Source organism: Condylura cristata, unplaced genomic scaffold (assembly GCF_000260355.1).
Source record: "Condylura cristata isolate star-nosed mole 26May11 unplaced genomic scaffold, ConCri1.0 scaffold00027, whole genome shotgun sequence".
Classification (NCBI taxonomy): domain Eukaryota; kingdom Metazoa; phylum Chordata; class Mammalia; order Eulipotyphla; family Talpidae; genus Condylura; species Condylura cristata.
This window is the reverse complement of record NW_004567128.1, coordinates 4,370,623-4,387,490: the sequence shown is the minus strand read 5'-3', so window position 1 is coordinate 4,387,490 and position 16,868 is coordinate 4,370,623. Positions and strand designations below refer to the sequence as shown.

Sequence of the window (16,868 nt, the reverse complement as noted above, 5' to 3'; positions counted from 1 at the left end):
GGCCAAAACAGGCTATAAGAGGAAGGTAGCTTTTGGATAAAGACTGGGGAAGGCTCAGAAGTTCATCATGTGACTATCTGAGGGTAGCACCTTCTACGCCTGGACAGTACCTGTTGCCAAGCCTCTGGGCAGCACCCGTGCCTGCCATATTCAGGAGACAGAGACCAGTGTGCCTGGGTCGGACAGCAAGGGGTGGCAGTGAGCTTCTGTCTTCCCAGAGACTGAGGTAACTGGGCCATGCTGCTGCGATTGTTCAGCAGGCTGACCCTGCCTGATGCACATGGCGGCAACCATGGGACCCCGAGAACGAGACCAAGCGACAATGTGCAAGCATTGCCAAGTCTGCTTATGCCACATGTGCCATCGTCCCAGTGACCGGGCAAGTCCCACGACCAACTCTACAGCCAGTGTGGGAGGGGACTATTACCCAAAGCAGATGGTGCAGACAGGGAATTAGTGCAGTCACTTTGGTTGAAAAATCTATCCCAGGGTCCTTACTTCACTGAATTATGACTTCTTACAAGTGTGTGCCCATCTCATTATGGACAGAAGTTCTGTTTCTTCATATCCGTATCCTCGATGTGTGGTACATACTCCTCCATAATATTTCATGTTTTCATCATTGTGCGGCATTTTAAGAACCAAAGACATTTAGGCTGTGTGACCCAGATAAAGTTACTCAGCTTCGTGAAATGGGAAGGGAGAGAGTTCAAAATAATCCTGAACCTCGGAATACTGTCCCCCAAAGACATCGGCGCCACGCTGGAACCCGAGCACGGGCTGGGGCACTTCTCCCATGAGCAGCTTCACCCGGAAAGGTCGCCAACTCCACTGCTAGCGAGACTGGCAGCGGTGCCCCAGTTCCCTCCCCAAAGAGTCCAGACACGTTATCTCTTTGCGTATTTTTATCACACACTCACTACAGCAACAACTCTTCAATTTGCTGAGACTCTGGAAATGTCAGAGGGAAAGTTTATGAAGTTCCCCACTTATGCAGGCATCTGTCTAATAAAGCAAGCAGGCCTGTAGATCAGCTTGCCAAAGCTTGACTTTCTTACTGTTCAATTTTTCATCAAGAACTCAGCAAAACCCTGATTTTATCAAATAAACTTGTCCCCAGTCTCTTCAGAAACACCAGTCTGCCCTAGGAAATTCATTCCAATTAGCCAGGGATATACCTGATTCAAGGAGCATTCAGCCAACTTTGTTTTTAGCATTCACACAGACATCTAAATAAATCCTTATTTCAAAACTTCTATAGGTACCTTACACACACACAGTTTGTATTACTTCAGCCTCAGACAGAAGCCTTCTCTTGGAAGTAAAGCAACAGAATGTGGCAGGACTATGGCCTCTTTTGTTTTACATTCCAAGCTGTCCTGGCTTTGGCAGCTGCTTGAAATGGTCCAGCTGGTCTTAGTTGAGCAGATGGTGGAAAAGTAAGGGGAAATGTCCCTATGCAGGAAATAGGGCATCTCAGTTAATAGTGGCTAAAGATAATGCTGCTGCATCTTGGCTCCAAGAAGACAGTTATGGACCTGTTGCAGTCGCCAGTACACTGTGGCGTCCCAGCTGCCTCTACCAGTGCTCTCTCTCACCTCTGCAGTCTCAAGGCTGCAGCCACCAATGAGGAGCACAGACACCAATGTAGCTGCAAAGCATTCAGCTGGGGTAACACAGAGTAGAGGGAAATAATTGTTTTTCCCATTTGGCTGTACTCAGAGCCTGCCTGCCTGATGTCTCACAGCTTTATATTCAGTTCATCCTGGTATTTCCCTGATGGAGAAAAGGCAACAATACACCCAGCCTTTAGTCAGCCACTAGGGGTTTCATGCTCCAAATGGTTAGAACATTATCAGTCAAATAGCTTCTTGGAGGTGGGCAGAGATGTATATTAAAAAATAAGAAACTATTTTACAGCTTCAAATGAGAAGGTGTATATGGAACAGATATCATGCTGGTATTTCATTTTGCTGTATTTAGGAAAGAGACTGAACTTTTGAGAACCAAACCAAACAAAACCAGACGAACAAAACAAAACCCACAAAAGCTTGGGTTGGCAGGAAGGCAGGAAATTAACTTGGAATCAATAAACACAAGATTCCTACTTGAAATGCATTTAAAATTTGTGAAGCATGTTGGAAACTTGCCCAGATTGTCTTCTAGAAAAGCTTATAAGTGTAGCCAAATATTGAGTAGGAGTCCTCGCTGCCTGGAATGACCTTTACCACTTCCTGTTTCACCTATTTCATGTTTTATCTGGAGATTCAGCTCAAACTACCTCCTTCATGACATTTTCTTCTGCTCCTTCTCCTTCTCTCCCTTTTTCTCCTGTTTCCTTCCTTCCTCCCTTTCTTTCCCCCTTATGTTTCTCCCTCCTTTATGTCACAGATTATGTATCCTCCTTGATGCTCTTCTATTCCACTTTGTTTAATCTGAATATCTGTCTTTGGCATACCAGATTATAAAACCCTGAGGACAGAGGCTATGTTTTATCTACCTTCAATTTCTCAGCCTCTAGCAAATTGTGCAGAGAAGTCATTCAATAATTGTTATATTGGATGATACAAGAGTAACATGCTATAGGCCAGGGTTCGTTGTGGTTAAAAAACAGTCAATTAAGGAAAGATGGGTTTCTGACTATGTGGGTTCCCTTTAATTTGAATGAATGAATGCAACACCAATAAAATTATAATTAGAATATCACTTAATTATGTCTTTTCAACACTGTTTATTGATTCACAAAACAACTCTTTACTGAGCACCAGGTGTTACGTTCAGTGATAGGTAAATAAACATTACAAATTAAATGGAATCCCTGCCCTCATGTGGGTAAAACTCTTAAAACTGAGTATGGGTATACCGCTGTAAGGATGGATTCATTTTTGTGATCTCAGAATTTCTCCAATAGTCTCAATCCAAAAGGAGACAGCTCCACAGCTTATGCATATAGAATGTGGGACTTTCTAGAAGAAAGCAAATGCTATCTAGGGACCATCCTGTATTATTATGAAAAACTGAACATTTGAAAAAAAATAATTGAAGTAATGAAATTTTGGAATATTGATAGTGCTGTGATGTGTTCCCTACTCTACTAAATATAGGGACAAAATTATATGTGACTTTTACCCCTAGCCCAATAAAAGAAAGCACTAACATCTCTATTACATACCACCTATTTTCTGAGTTTCTGAAATTCCAATAAATTACCTTAGTGCAGAGAATAAAAGCGTTCTTAGGTGAACCTGTTACGTTTCCTCAGTAGTTTGGATTTTGTACCTGATTCTTACTGGATAAATCCTGAAGGTGTAGATTAGCTGAAATCCACAAATGGTGGGTGAATGCAGAAAGGTTGACAGTTAAGTTGGATTTTCACTTAGCAAGATAAGAAGGCAGATTCTTGGTGGGCCAAGCAAATGGTATGGAAGATAATCAGATGTGAATCATCTTGGGAACATATCAGCCAGGAATGCTATGTGCTTGAGTAAGAAGTGATTTGGATTATGCTACCATGAGGTGATAGCTAAGGGGAAATTGCAAGGCATCAGACAGACTGTGTATTATTCATCCAAGAATCCCTAAAGAACTCAAATCAACTCAAAAGAAAGCTAGTGTCTGGAGACTTTCCATTAGAGAAGGCAAGAGTTAAAATACAACAGTATTGTCACATATAACTTTCCTCCATCCACCCTTTAACCCTCAGCAGTGGTAATGACACGGGGAGGAACTATGAAGAAACACTGGGCCCACCAAGTGAAAGATCAGGTCTGATTTGGGGGCAAAGTAGGGAAAAATGTTAAATTCAGTGTGAAACTAAAGTTTGGTTTTTAGCTAAATTATTATAATGTTTTTAAGATTTGGTAATGGGTTGTCCTAGAGTATTTGTCAGGAATAGTTTAACAGTTTATTAAATTGTAAAATACATTTTATTCATTTTGAGTGTAATAGCATGGTATGTAGTAACTGACAATCTATGGAATTTCCCTTAAGTATCTTTCAGTGATTTAAACAGTGATTGGTTTAAACAGTCATTATTTATTCAGACCCTCTAGAGCTTTTCCCATTCAATAAACTGCCAACTTATGAAAAAAAAAACATGTGTGTACACAAACATGTAATAGATGTAATAGAGTGTGGCTCATGTCACTCACAACATGACTATAACTAAATACTAGACCATCCAAAAAACATAGTGTCTTCTATTCATAAAATCCTTTATGAGTCTTTTAATATAGTCTCCCATCCTGTGGATCATTATGTTCTATTACATTATGGACAGGGAGTGATTATAACAAAAGCAGCCAGAATGAATTAATTGCCTACTATGTATAAAAACTGGACTTAACCATTTAAATAGGTAGTGCCTCACCTCACCCTCATTTAATTTTTGGAAGTATTCCATGTATTATTCTCTGTGAAAGTGTTACATGTATTATTCTCATTTTAGAAATAGGGAAACAGGCTTCATGAGGTTGAGTGAAGTGAAAGCTCTAAGATTTAGACCCAAGCCTGCCCGTATTTAAAAATATATCTGTGTATCAACAGGACAAAGAATAAGTAAAGAAATAATAGCCTTACATGAGGAGCTAAACCACATAGCTTCACAGATATCTGCAGAACACCCCACCAAAAAATCACAGCATACCACTTTCTTAAAATTTATGTTAAGTATTTTCAATAATAGATCCTAGTTAATTATCACCAGAAGTATAAAGATTGAAATCATACAAAGTACTCCTTCTGACCATAAAGTCATAAAGTTAGAAATCAACTATTAAAAAAAAAGGAAACAACCTTAAACATGGAGACCGAACAGCATGCTGTTTAGTAGCTATTGGATTAAATAATCAAAACAGAAATCAAAAATACCTCAAGACTAATGAAAACAAGGATGCAAGCTATCAGAATTTATGGGATGCAGCAAAAGTAGTTTTAAGAAGAAAGATAATTGCAATAGAGGCCCACTTAAGAAGCAAGAAAAATCCTAAATAAACAACTAAATATTACACTTAAAGCAACCTGCAAGAAAGGAAAAAAACAAGACCTGAAGTTAGTCTAATGAAGGAAATAATAAAAGTAAGAGTGCAAGTAAATAAAATCGAAACCAAAAAGACCAATAAAAAGATTAATGAAACTAAGAGTTGGTTCTTCAAGAAGATAAACAAAATTGGAAACTTTTAGCTAGGCTAACAAAGGAGAAAATACATTACTAAACAGAATTATAAATGAAATAGGAGAAATCACCACAGATGGCAGAAAAATACAAAGAATCATAAGAGATCATTATGAACACAGCTATATGCCAATAAAATTGATAACCTTGAAGAAATGAACAAGTTTCTAGAACTGCATCATTTACCAAGACCAAACCAGGAAAAAAAGAAGTGCTGAATAAACAGATTAGAATCATGGAAATTGAAACAGTAGTCAAGAATCTCCTCCAAAATAAAAACCCAGAGCCCGATAGCCTTAGAAGCATTTTCTGTCTGCCCTTTGAAGAATTTAAGTCCATCCTGCTCATATTTTTCCTAAAAACCCACCAAAATGGATGATTTCCTTACATATTTTATGATGCCAACATTACCCTAAAACAGAAACCAAAGAGAGCACAAGAAAACTACAGACAAATGTCTCTGATGAGTATTGATGTGAAAACCTTGTACCAAGTAATAGCAAATCAAATTCAATAGGATTTTACATTATGACCCCCAGGGGTGCAGTGATAATCTAATTTATGTAAATTAATGAATATAATTCATTACATGAGTTATAAAGAAAAAAGAAAAGAAAATATAAAAATCATGTATCAGTAGATGCAGAGAAAACATTTCACAAAATTCAGCATCCAGTATCCATTTATGATAAAAACTAAATAAGACGGGAAAAGAGGAAACCTACCTCAACATGATAAAAAACAAATATCACAAATCTATAGTTATATAATATGAAAAGCTGAAAGTTTTCATTCAGAGTAGAAACAAGGCAAGGTGCCCATAGCCACCACTTGTGTTCAACTTAGTATTTCAGATTTTAGCTAGAACAGTTAGACAATGAGATGAGATAAAAGGAACCCAGGTTGGAAAAGTGAAACAATCACTATTTGCAAATGAGATGATACTTATATAGAGAAAACCCTAAATATTTCAACAGAAAGCTATTAGAAACAATAAATATAGCAAATTGGCAGACCACAAAATTATCATATAAGAATCTGTTGCATTTTTATATACAAATAATGGATGAGGGGAAAAGAAATTTTAAAAATTCCATTCCCAAGTGCATCAAAAGAATCAAATACCTAGGAATTAACATAACCAAAGTGATGATATATAATTAAAACAATAAAATGTCACTAAATGATATTGAACATGAAATAGAGACAGAAAGACTGTCGATGTTCATGGATGGGGAGAATCAGTAGAGTAAAAATGACTATTTTACCAAAGCAAGATATAAAATTAATTCAGTCCCCATTAAAATGCCAAAAAATATTCTTCAAAGATATTGTACAAAAATACTAAAATGTATATGTTACTATAGAAGTTCTCAAATAGCTCAAACAATCCTGAGAAAAAAGGAGAGCAACAGAGGCTATCATTACCTGACTTTAAACTATACTATGTGGCAACAGTAATTAAAATATAATATTGGAATAAAAACCCAGAAATAAATCTGTGTATATACCAACATTTAATTCATGATAAAGTAACCACTATCATATAATAGGGAGAGGAGAGTCTCTTTAACAAATAGTGCTGGGAAAAACCCTCATCTACATGAGTCAAATCTCCCCCCGGTCAGTTGCAAGTCAACCAGGTTTAACAATAGCCTAGGAAAAATACACATAGAAAGAGAAGCCTACTCATCGCAAAAGGATAACCACTGTAAGTTCAGAGATAAGTATAAAATGATTTTTGATTATACCCTCCTTTGGCTTATGTGAGTTCCTGAGTGCCTCTATAGACAAAGGTCACTGGCCAGTGACTATTTAGCAAGAGTTTCAACCATTAATGCAAAATCAGAGTAGCTAAAAGAACAAATAACAGATTTATAAAAACTCAGGCTCCCATTTTGAAAATAAATGACTGAGTCATAGCGATGAGTGGTTGGAGGCTAAATGTCTTATGTTTTGACATTATCTGCTTGCAATTTGTCACCAATACTTTAGCTATCTATTAAATTGTAAGATACATGTTTGCACATCCTGGAGTTTTGATGGCATGGTTAACGAGAAAATAAGCAAATGAACCTATTTGGAATGGAGCACACAGGGAATTAAAATTTCTTTTAGGTAAGATTGCTTTGTGATATTGTAGCTAAAAGAAAAGGTGTTTCTGACATCTGTATTCCAATAGTTATAGTTGTACTATTTGTTATTCAAGAAAATTTTAAAAAGTATCAGGTATAGATCTGTTCCATTCTCTATTAGCATACAAAAACTATTATTATAACATACAAATCTATTACATGTTTGGAGTTATGGAACATAAACAATTTGTATGACTATTTCCCATCTCTCAGTCCACTTCTATCAGCCACAGGCCTCCTCCATGTGATTTTTCAATACAGAAAATCGTGTGGAACATGATCTAACATTTCTCATCATGTCAAATGTAGCACAACTGAACATAAGCCCGAGTTAGCGAAAATACAGGATTACGTCTCAATTATTTTCAGGGACTAGGTTTTGAAGAGACTTCTCAACCTGTATAAGATGATGTACATTGAATATTAAGTTGAACTCACACTCCTAGAAAATTGAAGCTAGTGGCTTGATGTACTCAGTGAACAGGAGAAACACGCACAGGCAGGCTTTGGGGATGCTGGGCATTTCACAAGCAGGACGTGTTCAGCAGTATTTATGAATGCAGAGCACAGCCTTACAGAAAAAATAGATTATGCACTGTGGATTATTATTTGAGGTGTAAAAGGTCTACATGTCCCTGGTGTCCACCCTGCACATCTCTCAATCCTGCCATAGTTGCTGGCGTATTAGCTATGGCTGATGACTCTGGTGTTCCATACCTGAATAGCCATGTCACTTGAAAATAGTGGTGTATCAGCCATTACGGTGAATTAAGGCATAGCAAAGATTTGTGTATCTGACTTTCTGTACCCTAATATATTGTGCATTCACTTCTTATATATTCTCACCGATATGGCATTTTCTGTGCAAATTTCCAGGAGCTTAATTCAAACTTTTATTACTGAAAGTGACTTTACTAAGCATATGAATCATGGTAGCCTCGCCAGTAAATACTTGCCAGTACAGTAAAAGTTGCATCTTACTCTAACTCCTGCAAGCTTCATGGCCCATAAACCACACAAGGTCAGAGCACTCAAGGTCTCAGAATTCCTAAGCCAAGCTCTGCCTGCACTTTTCTTCTTCTCAGTCCTGATTTTCCTCTCCAACTCAGGTGATGGGATTATGAAGTTTTCCCATGTCCTTAGGGCCCTAATTCTCTCAAAGTCAGCTCTTAGTTCTCTCTGGCATCTGCATCTCTCCAGTGTCACAGGACAGCAAGTATTTCTGTCTTCACCCAATTCCCCAGTCTGCCAGGTCTCTGACCACCCTTTCAAATCATTTGTCAAATGAAGAGATTCCTTACCTTTGGCAGGGATGCCCTGGACCCCGAACTCTGTGTGGTCATGGTTAAGACCGTGGTGATGCCCAGCGCAACCCTGGCAGGGGCTGCATCCATGTTTATCCAAAAGGAAACCCAGGACAAAATGACAATGAGCAGGCTGGGGATATACATCTGGATCAAATAGTATCCCATCTGGCGTTCCAGGTGAAACTTAACCTCGATGCAGGTAAACTTTCCTGGAAACAGGAAGTGATGATTTAAAGTCCAATTGGAATTTCTCCTTCCCGTTCCAACCCCCCATTTTGTTTAAAAACAAAAAAGTACTGCAGGTGTTTTGGAAAATGCAACAAAACCCTCAACCTACATCACCAAGTCAGCTTTTTCTAATCAACTGGTCATGGAAATAATAGTGTAAGAATGAGTGATGTAAAGAGTCACTGGACTAAGACTACATTTAATTTTCTAAATCTGTGCTTACTATAACTTAATTATTTAGACAGAGCTTCAGAATTTGTAAGATTGTCAGTCTTATCAGGAGAAATGAATAGTTACATTTTGTGGGTTATATAATGTAGTATAAAATGTATAATCTGTACACATCCTACACAGCATGTAATATATAACACTTAACATATACTGTGTAATAGTTAAGTCTATTCCCTCCTGTGTAGTAAAGAGACAGACAAGGACTACCCAAAGTATTTGGGTAATTACATCTCTATCATTGTGTTATCCATAGCAAAAGAAAAAAATATATACATTGTAGAAGCCATGCATACAGTCTAATCATTATTAGAAACATTTCCCTAGACTTTTGGGAAATTGCTTGAGAACATTTAGACTTTTCCTAACACTGCTTATAGGTTATATTGCCTATAAAAAAGCACATATTAAAACTTCTAACATACTATTAAGAAGTGGGTATTCCTGCATCTTTTCTGCCTCTTCCTTTTTTATTGGCCTTTTTGCCAATAAAAGCAGAAGTTAATTTGGCTTCATCCTCACAATTTATAGGAGAAAGGGTTGGTCCCTTGGTTAGGGAAGAAGCCTTGGAGTGAGGTTTTAGTTAGTTTGCAGGAAGCACTGTGACTGCTGGAGCAGTGTCCCTGACCTATTCGGTTCAGCAAGGGACCTGGAGCAGCCAGGAGACGAACCACCTCGGCCAGACTGCCTCTCCACGATCAGCTTGTGTGGACTCCAAGGACTGGTCATTCATAGGAAAGCCATCGCCTTCACTGAGTGGGCACAGCCTCTGGTAACAGCAGATGCCCACACCCACCTTGTTTGTCCCGCTGCCCCTCATGTCTGTCAGTAATAACTGGCAATGCACAATTTCAGCAAGCTGATATCCCACTCTCTGTTTTTCATCCAAATTGCTATTCCTGCCCAGGACTGGCGTACACGGCTGCTGCATCTCTGGGCTTGCACATACCTATGTTGTCATCTCTCCCACTAAGATAGAAAGTGCACATTGACCTCAGGCTTCAGTGTTCACAGTGGAGTCTAGGAATGGGCAAGAATGTATACTTGCCTGCACCACTAACAAAGTCTCACGCACATCCCGTGCTCTCTTTTTGACAGCAGGTGGTTAGCAAGGGAACAGCCAGAGTCCAGATCAATTTTTTTCTCCCCTTTCTGTTCTCGAGAAATGATCTGCTGTGCTCACTGACCTATTCCAGAGGGTACAGGAGTCTTATCTACTGAGGGGGTTTTGGACCAGGGCCAGGCCCATGCCTGAGAGCTTCAATTTCTTAGTAAATGTAGAACAATTAAGAGGAAGAGACCTATACCCCAAGATCTACCCAAGTGCAGGAGTGGGCACTCGGGTTCAGCAGCTGGAAGAAGGCTTACCAGTATTGTAGTGCTTTGTGCAGTAGCCAAGTTCCTTCTCTTCCTTCAGAATGAACTGGGGCAGGGTCAATCCTTCAGCAACTTGAACTGGACCATCACTTAACCACTCAAATATCAGGTCATTCATCGTGTACCCAACTGGATAAACAGATCATAGTGAACACTGAATTCATCTCTCCAAGAAAATCATCTAGACAAAATATACCCAATCATTTCTAGAGAATTTTTAATCAAAGAGCAGAAGCCATTTTCATAACTGCATGTCATTGAAGCCAAAGGTATTGAAGACAGAAAGGCATTTCTGAATGAAATTTTTCTGTGTAATTAGAGAATGGAATCTATTAAAAGCATCCACCTTCTTTTGCCCTCTTTAATCACTACATCTTTCTGAAGAGCAAACAAACAAGTAAAAATCCTTTGAAAGTTGTCTTTGCTTGAAAGATCTATGTCTATGGCAATACAGCAAGACCATTCCAAGTTAAAATTCTTAAGAAGTGAGAACTCATCACAGGCCTGCCTACAAGGCAAAGTTGCCTCCTCCTTCTGGGTGCTCTCAGGGTAGTGTGTAAGGTCCTGTGCTCAGTGCTTAGTTATTTTTAGTGTGAAAGGCTATAAGCAGGTCACCTAAGAGGAAGTTGTGGAATATACAGATTAAGAACAATCATTTGTATGAGTGTCTTGCTGAATTGGCCCACTCATCACAAATGATTTTTTGAAGTAAAATTTTCTATTATGTCAGGTCATCATAATATATGACTCTTGAACCACCCACAGTAAAGGTTGTCATTAGTTTAGTAAACCCAAAGTAAGCTCTTTGTTTCTAAGTTTCTGCCAATTAGGTCACCATTTGTCAAGTGCTTGTGGGTCCTTTTGCAACCCAGAAATGAAGGTTACTCTTCCCTCAGGGATCGTTTTCTCCCTTCCCCATTGTAGTAATATTTGATCTTTACAATGATAGTGAGGCCTACGGGAGGTATTATGTGAGGGCTTTGCCAGCCAGTAACTTCAGCATGTTTATTAAGTTTATGGATTCTTATTCTTGTTTACTTCAAGGTCATGATTCACCAAAGCTACCCAGAAATCAATAGCAAAGTTAATTGGAGTCTCCTTTCCTCTTTCATTGGGCATCCTTTTCATTCAAGCCAAAAAAAAAAACATGGAAAGAAAAGAATTATGGAGGAGACTCTGTACAAGTGTTGATGGTCCAGAAAGAGACTGCCCAGCCCTTCCACTGTGGTGCTGTGTGAGTACTTCTGTGATATCGCCCACAAACACTGGAAGCTCACCCTATACTCCATGGCCCTGTCTGCTGAGCATCTTGCTCACCTTCACAATAGTGGCCCTTGCCACTGATCTGAAGCCCCAGGCCAGGCAAGACAGAAGAGGGGAGGTGGGCTAGTAGGAGGAAATACAAGGGTAGGAAAGCAGAATGATTTCTACTCTTCACTGTCCACAAGAACACTCAGCAGCTGCTCTGAGTTCACTGTGTCCAGGTTCTGCCAGGACCACACATCTATACTAATTGGCGTTTTGAAAGCCTTGAAGGAGCCTCAGATGGCAGCTATAGTTGCTGTTCTAAAGAGAAAATCAGTGTTGGGATGAGGCAAAGGAGAGTGTGGAGCAGTGGGGAAGATGCAAAGGGGGAATACATAAGAAAATGTTTTTATCAACTAGCACGAGAAGGGGCGAAAGGGAAAAAATACATAAAACGTAGCATAGATCAGAAACTCTTTATCACTGACAGCTTCTTAAAACAAGGACATTTCATTACTTTTTTTTTCCTTTGGAAGCTTCAGGGGAAATCTATAGTGATTTCAAGTGATCAGAAGGAAACCCTGTTACCACCACTTTTTAAATGTGTCTTACACATGAACTATCATTTTTCTAAACCAAGTTCAAAGTATTTCGTTGCCCCTGCTTCATTAATCTCCTAACATCCTTGTATGTCAGTAGCACTTAATATCCTCTGCATTTTCCAGAGACATTAACAGAACAAGCCAGTAGATAGTTTATGCCTCGTGGTTGAAAACCCATTACAGCAAGTCTTTGCTTAACGCTGCGGATAGGTTCTTGAAAACCACAACTTTAAGTGAAACGGTCTATAATGAAACCAGGTCCTCCAAAGAACTCATTTTGTTCAGTATTGTTTGCTATACTGTTGATGAGGGGCAAGAAGTCCTAACTGATGTTGAATAAAATGACACTTATTCAAGGATCTGCTGTACTTTGGAGATGTCATCAACTTATAACAGATGTCAAAGATGTGTGGCATGGGGCTGGGCATACAGAGGACAAAGCTGTGGCATATTTCTACTTCCTTCACCCAACCTTGGTGTGGCTACAGTTCATGGAAGGGAGAGCCTCCTGTTCCATCCCATTCCATAGCAGCCCATGACCTCACTCTGCCTCCTTCCCTGGCGAGACCTGGTCCTCAAGTCAGCTACCGCTTTCTGCCCAGATTCCCTGGGGGTGATGGTCTATATGTGCATTCAGTACAAGGAAGTATGATGTTCTAATTAGAGAGTGATTCGTTATAGGATTGAATGACTAGTAATTTTCTCAGGAGACATTCTCATTCAACAAAACCCTCACTAAATGAGGCGTGTTTTTTGAAGAAGGGTGAGTTATTTGACATTTTATTTTGAAAGGTTGTTTGTGCTCCATTGAGTATAATAGATGCACATACACTTTTACTTGTCCTTCCATTAGGACCTTGGGGGTTCTCATGCTGGCTAAATAGCCAACTCAATGTTTAAAACAAGCAGGAAGTCATTTTAGGAGTGGTAACTTACAACTTTCCAGCTGCATTGTACAGGTCTGGACATCCATAGGAAAATTCTTCAAGTCCATGGGACAGGATAAGGTCAAGGTAAGCCTTAGAAAAGAAAAAAATAAATAAATAAAAACAAGCTTTATATCTCTAAGGTCTGATTCTGAGAAATAAGCCAAAAATGCACTTAGCATTAAGCAAAGTGACACTGATTCAAATAATGCAATTTAAGCTCTCAGGACAATGCTTTCTAAATTTCAAATGAATAGTAATCATTGGGAACTTTAAGAATTTGCAGAATTTCACAATAAATTCTTACTATTTTCTATTATCCTGCTGCTAACTCTCATCCCACCCTCCCAATGGCACGGATCTCAAGTTTATTCTAAAGTCAGAAGGAACACTAAGTGATGTAATGAAAACAACAGGCTCTTATGCAGACTGCTATGCAGAAGGAAAAGTTTATACTGCTTTGCAGTTATACTTTTGGATAGGTGGACTTTGTTTCCAAAACAGTTAATGATGTAATGAGTCTCAGTGGTTGTGGTAAGGACCAGGCAGTTGTGTGACGTCACAGTTTCTTCATTCGCTGACCTATAATAGCATTCCACAATATATTGTGGCATTTTTTCTAGAATGTTGAGTAATCCTTGAGCTAGAAAAAAAATCCTTGAGCTTAAAGATGGTAACTTGTACATTGTTGCCTCTCCACACCCAAGAGGGGCATACCCCACTACTTCTTCCCTCTCACCTGACTTGTCTGAATGCTCGTAGCCTCTGACCAAACCTTCTATCAGGATAGGGGTTGAGCTAACATCTCTTTCTGCCACCTCCTTTTCTCTCCCTCAAGGAACTGGTTGGTGAGCACCAATTGCTCTTCAACTTTTCTGTGACTTAGAGATTTAAGGAAAGAAATGAAGATTGAGAAGTAGCAAGCCTGGGTTCCCTTCCCAGAATTGTCTTGAATTATCTCTGCTTTCTAAGCCAGATCTTAAACTTGATAAACATTCTTTCCTGTATGAAATGATGGGGTAGGATAAAGAGATGCTTATCCCCATTTCACTATCATACTAGATGCCCTGTGAAAAGTTCACTGGTCCAAATTCTATTTATTTTTAATTAATTAATAAGTTAATTGCAGTAACATTGACCTACAACACTATATGATTCAGAGGAATAGCTTCATACCTCCTCAAATGTATCTCTCCACATGTGAGTGAAACAATCTGGTATTTGTCTTTCTCATTCTGATCTGTTTCTCTTAGCATCATTCCTTCCAGCCCACCCATGCTGTAACAAATGACAAGATTTCATCTTCTTTTATACAGCTGACTAGTATTCCACTGTGTATACAGATCATAACTTCCTAATCCACTGATCTGTCCTTGGGCACTTAGATTGTTTCTGTAACTTGACTGCTGTAAACAGGGCTGCAATGATTATAAGAGTGCATACATCCTTTCAAAATAATGTTTTTGTAAATTCTGCTCATTTTATCTCAGACTTCTTGACCCCTCTGACTATCGCCCTGTTGCCTAAGCCTGCCCTTGGTGCCACGTCCATTTCCGCTCTCCCCTCACGTCTCCCTTCTCTTTTCTTTCTGCTTCATTTTATACATTCTAGACAAGCAAAGCAAAAGAAAAGAAAGGAATGGCATCCTTATTTTAAAGAAAGAAAGGGCTTGGGATTTGAAATGAGATTAGGCAAAGAATCCATGCCTACAGTGTTTAAAATCATTAAAATATGATGATTGGCAAAAGCAAGATATAAAGCAGGCACTGTAACCTCAATTATGTAAAAGTATGTATTCAGTCTTGGAAATAAACAAATCAGTATATTAAAAGTAGACTTTTCTGGCTGGCAGAATGATTCATACTTTGTTTTGCTCTTTATTCTGCATCATCGATATTGACAAGCATAGGTTATTGGAAGATGTCTGTCGGCATGTAATTAAACCTACCTTTGTTCAAACATAGCTGAAAGGTATTGTAAAGTTATATTTTATTCGGTAGTCCTTTGCTGTTACTATAATAATCATATTATTGTTAAATTCTGATATAATGCACACTATTTCATCTGCATTGCTAAATAAATTAGCTTTTGTGGGCTTAATCTGAGAACTCAGATGCCATCTTTCTGGTGGAAAGAATAGTTTCGAGTTCTAAAAACCTGACTTAAAAATAACATTTTAGACACGACAGGATATTTTTATCAATTGCAGAGTTCATTTGGAGATGCAGATATAATTACAGATATTTAGATGTTTTCCCCCAGCATGAAGACTGTTCTCTGAAAAACATAATCTTAATAAAATTAATGTCATGAACTCTTTAAGGGGCAGAATAAAAGGACCTAAGTGAAAACCTCTAGTCGTTAATTATGTTTCCTTTTAATCTGACACAATATTGAGGGGGAAGAAAAACCTCAAGAGGATCTGTGGGTTTAAATTTTAACACAATGAGAATCTATTCTTTTTTAAAATTAAATATTTTCATCATACAAAAATACGTTCACCATACAAAAATAAGCAGAGGGCATGTGCGTCATTTAAGTGAATCAAAACTAGAAAATCTGGAAATTCCATTGTGATTTGAAGTTTACTTCTGAAAATTGAAAAATGATAGCAGAGACTAATACAATTTAGCAAACATGTAGGATGCAATTCAAGTGTATTTTGTTGCTACTGAAAAGAATTTTAATATTCATAGTAGTCGACTTGCTGAGTTGATTCTTTCGTGAAGCGGACTTGTCACATTTGGTTCGGCAATAGAGAACTAACCCAGGGTTTTTTCTGCTTTCATAGGATCCAGCGATCCTGTAAGGATGCTGAATTCCTGGGGTCAAAACTTTTAACAGCATGGAAAACCCCGCTGAGAAAAATTCCCACCCACCATGAAGCTGTCCCTGAATCTTGTCTCAGCTGGGAACTCAGGGGGGTATTTCCTTTCTCCCTTATTTGCTCCTGTAATTTCCTTTGCAGATAGGGTCGCTATTGCAGCGCAGTGGGGGCCAGTTGCAAGGAGGGAAGTGAACTGCCCTGCGGTTTGCTAAATCATGTCATCACCCAAGCAGATGGGGGGGCATCGCGGAGATCTAATCAGGCCCTGCCAGGGCCGCGGAGCCCATAACTGGTGATGTCTAATTTAGCCACATTTCTCGGGCCTAAGATCCAGGCTTACCCTTTACTTATTTTTTCCCCTTTTCATTGAAGTCTACATTAAACACAAGAAGATACACACATCTTAAGTTACAACATGGTGACTTTTTACATCTCTGTCCCTCTGTTGATTAAGCTCACCACCCCAGAACATTCCCCTGTGCTTTCTGCCCATCCAAAAGTGTCAAAGGAAACCACCATGGCTTTTATTTTTTTATTTTTGAAATAGGAGCTGTGGAAACTAAATCAGCTTGACACTATTTTGTTCTAAGGTGCAGAAATTACACCATGCAGGGAGATAGTAAAAGATGCAGATTTTGTCTCCTTTGTTCGACTGCCTATTTTGGTGGGTCTCACAGAATTAAGTATTTTCATTGAAACTCAACTTTTTACTGGCAGATGTTGCCTATGATGGGGCAGATTGGCACATGTCTTCCGCACCATCCAAAATGTTCAGGCCACTGGAGACGGGCACTGAGGCCGCCCTTCTTCCTTCTGGTCT

At 38.9% G+C, this 16,868-nt stretch overlaps 1 protein-coding gene across 5 annotated transcripts in view; it reads right to left on the bottom strand.

Moving 5' to 3' along the window:
• Positions 1-16,868, bottom strand: part of GLRA2 (glycine receptor, alpha 2) — a 137,223-nt gene that overhangs the window by 65,076 nt on the left and 55,279 nt on the right. For all 5 annotated transcript variants that reach the window (XM_004689863.1, XM_004689865.1, XM_004689862.1 and 2 more), the window contains 3 exons: positions 13,232-13,314; positions 10,440-10,577; positions 8,610-8,824 (listed from right to left, as the gene is read on the bottom strand). In XM_004689863.1, the coding sequence (XP_004689920.1) occupies positions 8,610-8,824; positions 10,440-10,577; positions 13,232-13,314 (436 nt within the window). The remainder of the gene's footprint in view (positions 1-8,609; positions 8,825-10,439; positions 10,578-13,231; positions 13,315-16,868) is intronic.